Here is a 7,181-nt window from a genome sequence, read left to right as displayed (position 1 = left end):
AATTAATGCTTCTAATACTCGGTCCAAAAAATAAAAAATAAACCCATATATAGTATATGTATACGGAATTTAATATCATCTATAAAGATGAAAAAATAAATGTTATTAGTCTGAAATCCATTAAATTTCTGGTACTTTATCACAAAGTTAATCTGGTTAATCTGAAATCCTTTTTGGTTGATGATTTTTTGTGTAGTGTTTTAAATTTGGAAGATATTTTAGGATGTTTATTTATAATTTATATATTATTTTATTCTAAAACGGTTTTTCTGGTTGAACTACCGATTGAACCGGTTAGACCAATGAACCAGTGACTAGAGCGGTTTGATGACCGATCCGGTTTTCAAAACCTTGGTCTTAACCACAACCACCCAACTAGACTTGCATGAATCCAAATAAGGCAAATAGTATACCTGTCGTGCATTTTGAGGTAGAATAAAAGGATCGTAGTGCCTATATTTCCTGGTTACATTAACTTCAGTGATATTATAGTCCTTGTGCTTTCATGTTCCTTGTCGTAAACTTGGATCGTCCCATTCACATTTAAATACACACCTTGTACGTAGTGCGACAGAAATACTATAATTGAATTATGTTGTGCAATACACCAAATCAATCAGAATGACCACTGCCTGAATCCCCACGAATCCAAACTCCATTGTTATCTATTTCCTTTTCAATCGACCAATGTAAATAATGAAACCAATATTATCCATTAACATTGTATATCGGGTAGCTAGTGTCCTTATTCATTTGGTCCCAACTAAGTGCAACTAGTTCCAAATCTGTTGTGTCAGTTAGATGCACGCTGATGTATTCTCTATACCAATGTAAAAAATTGTTTAATGAGGTATCAGGATTTGCCTCTGGAAAAAACCTATATGATAGAATAGGATAAAGAAATTTTGATTAGATTAAGAATTTAGTATCTTATAGAATGCAATATTTACGAAGACTTAAAAAACTCACATGAGATAAAGTAAAATCTGGTCACAGTTAAGCAATACATGCAGATGTGCGACATCGATTTTTTTCTGCTCTAACCAGTAGTCACTGCCCGCTTCCATTGCACCTCCTTCAGGAGAAAAGATTGGGTATGTTGTTCCACTTGACGAGGATTCTCCCCTCTCATTGTTCCTTGCAACCTTTGTTCTACGTGACTTAACATGAGGCTAAAAATAGAATAAGCAAAATGCGGATGTTACCTTAGCTTGGAATGCTTCGCAGATGCTGCCCTCAATCCGAGCTCTGTTTTTCATGATGCGCTTGAATGAAGAAATCATCCTCCTGAATAGGTGCATCCACCTAAATTGGACTGGCCCACATAGTATTGCTTCATACGGTAGGTAGATTACTAAGTGTTCTATAACGTCAAAAAAGGATGGAGGAAATATCCTCTCTAACTTACAAAGTATGATTAAAATATTATTGTCCATGACTATGTGATCATTAATGTTAAGTTTCGTAACACATAACTTATTTCCGTGAGATATTTTCAGATGTTGGTTGGAAGTTCTCTGAATGCGACAAGAAGCAAAGACTCTATGAAGACATGACAATCATGACTCTTCAACCCAGCAAGCCTACCCTGTGAGACGTTTGCACACATGCTCAAGTTAGAGGCATAACCATCAGGAAACCTTAATCTTCTAATCCACTTACAAATATTTTTCCTTTAGTCCTTCATTAGAGCGAACATCACCTTTGGTTTAGCCTACTGTCCGTTATCAAGGCTCTTTAAGTTCAGCCTCGACCGCCTACAAATATCCACCAAGTCTAACCTAGCCTTATCATTATCCTTTGTTCACTCATCGTCCATTACTGTGTGCATGATATTATCAAACATGTTTTTTTCAATGTGCATCACATCAAGACAATGTCGAATTAAGTTGTCTTTTCAATAAGGCAACTTCTAAAATATACTCTGTTTAGTCCAATTATGCTTCCTGCTATATCCTGGAGGTCTCAAACATGCCTCGTTATCGACGATCCTTGGGATTCTATTAACACGATGCCAAACTTGCCTACCAACCAACCTCACAAGTGTCTCTTGCTGTTCAGTTTTATTCTTTTTGAACGAGTGCTTGTTGCACCAAAAAGGATGATCCATGTCGAGGAATCTTCGATGGCAATCAAACCACGAATTCTTACCGCCATTCGTCAACAAAAATGCCTTTGTATCCTCCATAAAAATGGGACATGCCATTCTGCTCTAAGTGGACTAACTTGACAACATCCCATATGCAGGAAAGTTGTTAATGGTCTACATCAATGCAGCATGCATTTGGAAGTTTGCCTTCATCGAAATATCATACGTTTCTATACAATGGATCCATAACTCCTTTAACTCATCCACCAAGGGCTACAAGAAGACATCTATTTTGGTCTTTGAATTGCTAAGACCAGGTATGATACAAGTTAGGAACATGTATGGGTCTTTCATGCATATTTTGGAACTCAAGTTATAAGGTGTCACGACTACAGACCAACAAAAGTACGCGTTATCGAAATTAGAATCTGGTGCAAAACCGTCAGAGCACAAAACTAGTCTAACATTTTCTAGGCTTGCTCACAAATGTAGGATGGACTCGATCAAAATGCTTCCAAGCTTCTCCGTGTAATGGATACGCCATGATCCCATCATCTCTCTTGTTGTTACCATGCCAGGTCATATGAAGGTCCAAACTCATCGATGCAAACAATCGTTTCAGCCTACGGATTAAGGGCAAGTAGTACATCTGTTTCATTGAAACTTTCTTTAATCGGCGTTTACCAATTTGTTCTCTTGACTTAGAACCTCGGTGATCTACAAAATCTATATTCAGTTAGGTTTGCATCCCTCTTGTAATACATCATACAATCATTCAAACGATAATCAATTTTCACTGAATTTAGACCCAATTTGAAATTAACTTCTTTGCTTTGAAGTGGTTGCGGGGGATGTCTGTAGTCCCGACAAGTACCAGTTCGTTGCAAAGTGTGATCCACTAATCAAAAAATTCTTGGGTTTGATTTGACTCCGACTTAATACTCATTATTCTAACACATGCAGACAACTTCAAATGAATGCACCCATCGAACAAAGGTTTCACAGCAAATTCTAACAGATGATAAAATCTCTTTGCCATCGGGTTAGACTCTTGTTCAGCCTCTTCCAATTTTGTAACCCTTATTGTATCAAACATCATCTCGTTGTATCTCTCTTGGTTACCCTCCCAAGTCATTTCTTCCATGTTCAATTCTCTCACCACTCGATCCCTTATTGGTCGACCATCAAACCTATTCAAATTCGAGGCAGACCGGTTAATTTTCTGCTCGTCCACTTCTCCGTGTTTCGTCCACATCTAATACCCATCCTTAAATCCGTTACGGTAGAGGTGAAGCGTTATGTCCGCAAGTCCTAACCACTTAGTCAGCTAATACTTTTGACACGGACACCTAGATACTCCTTTATACCTAAACGGTTTCATGCTGAAGACATACGCAATAAACGTGTCAACCCCGTCAAAGAATTCAGGATTTTAGAACTCCGGCCATTGTTATCCCTATCATACATCCATAGACGATGCCTTGGAATCATATTGAAACACACACCTTAGAATTCAACGAACAATATAAATTATTAATTTTCTTAGAAAATTAGGCAGAGCGTACCCTATAATTAGAATCTCCCGCCAAATACAATTATTATTTTCTGACAAACCAAACATGTTTAAACACTTTAAATGATAAATCGACAAAACTTCTCCTTAATTCAGAGACATCCATCAAATAAATATAACAGTTTCACAGAGAAAACACGCATTCAATAAAATATCAAATACTGACCGTTCTAGTGTGCAACCCCTTATAGGTCCACAATTTTCCAACAAATAAGGGTTTCGAGAAGGCGTCACTACGCGACCTTCTCCTACTTCCATTCTAAAACTCTATTATAGAAAAAGTAAGTCTAACAAAAAAATTTAAAGAACTAATTATATTCAGAGATTAAAAAAAATAATCTGGAATATTACTGCACAAACAACAAAAAAAAGCGAACTCCAACTGATCTCAAAGTGAATAGCACCGTTATTGTTCCGTTAATATCGACTCTACTGAAATTTGGTAGAAACGAACCATGAAATTCCAATCAGTCCCAAGAAAGTCTTAGGGCCAAGGCTAAGAGTCAATGCACTATGATCAATATCCAAAGAATTGAATTGAGATTTTCAAAATTAACAAACAACTTGCAAGAAGATACAATATAAGAGATAAGAACATAAGATTGAGCGATCGAACCCCTCAACAGATGTGTATTCACTCTATTCGCTCAGTGTTTAGGGTTTAATTACTTAATTCTCCTTTAATCATTTTTTTTAAAGATTTGCAAGTCATCTAACAATATTTTTTTGTCAGTATTTGTCTGCTAGATTAACGAAGGAACAATGCAATTACATTTATGAATTTGAATACACCCAATACAGCAATGATAGACAACCATGGTGACCAAGTCCAATGTCGTTCCACCACAGATTACCAACACAAAGGAAAAGGAGGTGGAAAAATAAAGATGCAGAGATATAATAAGGCCATCAAAACTTCCAACTACCACGCTACAACCAATAACTAAACTAGCCAACAACCCATCGCTGTCTCAACAAATACATCATTAAGATAATTGCAAACATTTTTTGTCTTCTATTGCATGTTGCAATCAGCTTTTGATACACGAAACAGGGCATTGTGAATACCCCCGTTGAGGTTGGGTAACATATATAAGTACTAGACATATATCTCTACTTTTACATGGCAACCAGCCAACCAACAACACAGGTAGCAACAAATATCACATTATAAATAGAGGAAAAGCGAGGTATTCATATTGAAACAACACTTAGAGTTTTGTTACATTTTCATGACATCATATCACAAGCCAAGAAACGGACACTGCTTCCTTGCATGCTCGGGAACTAATTTCACCAAGGTTTCAATGGGGACTCCCTTTAGCTCTGATAATGTGATAGTAACATCAGAAAATGTCAGACAGAAGATATATTAGGCTGCGTTTATTTCTAAGAATAGGACAGGACAAGACACTGAGAACAGGACAAGATAGACACAAAATTTTATGTTCTTGTATTCTGTTTGGTGATAAACTAGAACAAATTATGAAAATTCAATTTATTTTCATTTTTTTCATTCAAAAAATTTGAGATGAAAAATATAATAATAAAAAATATAATTATGAAAAATTAACAAGAATAAAGAAAGAAAAAATAAAAATAAGTTGTGTCCCTTGTTAGTATCTCCGTGTCTTTCTGTCAGGATGGACACAAAATACACTAATTCAGTGTCTTTGGACACATTATCTCTGTCCATGTCTCCTCTGCCAAACATAATTTTGTGTCTCATTGTTCCTATCTCAGTGTCCTATTTCTGTAAACAAACGCAGCCTTAATGACAATGAAAAAAGCTGTCACATATACACAAACAAAATAGCCATACCATGAGATTTGAAATTAAATAGTGGCGGAAGGAAGCGGCCATTTGGCAAGCGAGTGTTTGGGTCACGAAGCTCATCAAAGAAAGGATGAGTCAAGGCATCTAACTGCACCAGATTGAAGAGGAAAAAGAAAAAGCACACAAATTATATACAAACTTGGAAGATGAAAAAAGCTACTGTATCATTAGTGGTTAGAAACCATAAATATGCCCAACAAACTTGCAGAATCATATACTTACTGCTGTGCACCGCAGGATAGGGGAGTATTGAAGTAGTCTTGACACCAAATCAACAGCTTCCGGTGGCATGCGCTTATGGAAGATCTAGTAAAAGAAAATTAACAAATAGATCTTAGTAAAGTATTCTCAATGAGGCTTAAAAGTACAATGTATTAAATTTACAAGGTGAAACTAATTCAAAAAGTAATTTGAAAGAATAAGTTAAACTTACTATTCCAATTAATTAAAATCTAATTCTAATTTCACTAAACTAATAAGAGACATGATAAAAATAAGCGACATAAATTTAATGAAATTGAAAAAAAATCATTCACTAAACTCAACTAAAATCTTTCAACAATTCAAGCATTCTTAACCTATTCTAATAATATTTAATTTTTACATCCATTAAATTAATATAAAAAATTCTAATCACACACTTCATTAAATATATTTAACCTCTGATTTAACAAAAAATCATAACAAAATGCTAAAGTCACAAATAAATATGTAAAAATAAATTAACCATACCAACAATAAATATAATGATAGTGGCTGCAGGGTCTCTTTAACATGGTGATAACAGAGACGGCAACATGAACGGCAACCACGAGGGAGGATGAGGCGGGGACAGCATCAGCAGCAGAATCGACAACGACGTACAGCGGCGGCTCCAATAGGTAGTCTAAGAGGCAATGACGACGACGATAAGCTCTTGGCAGTGGCGACGGTGACAGTTCGACGGCGAGAGAGAGAAGACGAGAAGAGAGAGAGAAAGAGAGCATTAGCACAAGTGAGGGGGAAGGATTTTGCGTTTGAATTTAACCCAATTATACGTCAGAAAATGTAAATCATCGAAACCGATACCGGCGGAATATACGGACAGAAAATCCAATGGTAACATTGGCGCTGGCGAGTTATATTTGTGTGCCAATAATTACCATCGACTTTAAAAATGGAAAATCTCTTCTGACAGTACCTTTTTATGGCTGCGAATTTTCCCTCTCTGTAAAAAAAATCTATAGATAAATCCGCCGGTATAAATCGACTCTAAATCCAACGGTACTCAACGTTTTTCTTGTAATGATGGTGACATGTGGATGGTGGGATGCGAATCGAGAAAAACTGTGGGGAAATGGAAGGTCTTCACTTTTTTCCATTGGTCCGGCACAGTTAAGATGAGTTTTGAGTTGTAGTATTTGAGTTGTTTGGAGACTTCGAAGACGGTGTAGGAGGGGTTGACGATGGAGGCGATGGTGCCAAAGACAGTGACAGCAAAGAAACAGATGGGGTAGTAGATAGTGTTTAGGGAGAGGAAGAGAACGGCATCATTTTTGGATATTCTGAGGCGTGGGAGGTTCTAATAGCGAGGGAGTTGATGTCTGAGAAGGTGAGGGATTGGGAGGTGTGCAAAGAAAGCGAGTTTAGTGCCAAAGGAAGAGACGTTGAAGAAGAGGTGGGTGACGAAAGAGAGGTTTGGG

General features: G+C 36.7%; 1 protein-coding gene across 1 annotated transcript; it reads right to left on the bottom strand.

The window, feature by feature from the left end:
• Nucleotides 1–4,811: 4,811 nt before the first annotated feature.
• Nucleotides 4,812–5,815, bottom strand: LOC127742372 (glycogen synthase kinase-3 homolog MsK-1-like). The gene is made up of 3 exons (XM_052254847.1): nt 5,722–5,815; nt 5,485–5,587; nt 4,812–4,988 (listed from the first exon to the last, which is right to left on the bottom strand). The coding sequence occupies exons 1-3, from the start codon at nt 5,788–5,790 to the stop codon at nt 4,906–4,908; spliced, it is 255 nt and encodes an 84-aa protein (XP_052110807.1). The 5' UTR covers nt 5,791–5,815; the 3' UTR covers nt 4,812–4,905.
• Between the last annotated feature and the right edge of the window lie 1,366 nt (nt 5,816–7,181).

Source organism: Arachis duranensis, chromosome 10 (genome assembly GCF_000817695.3).
Source record: "Arachis duranensis cultivar V14167 chromosome 10, aradu.V14167.gnm2.J7QH, whole genome shotgun sequence".
NCBI classification, from domain to species: domain Eukaryota; kingdom Viridiplantae; phylum Streptophyta; class Magnoliopsida; order Fabales; family Fabaceae; genus Arachis; species Arachis duranensis.
The sequence above is the reverse complement of the archived record's forward strand: the minus strand, read 5'-3'. Positions and strand labels throughout refer to the sequence as shown.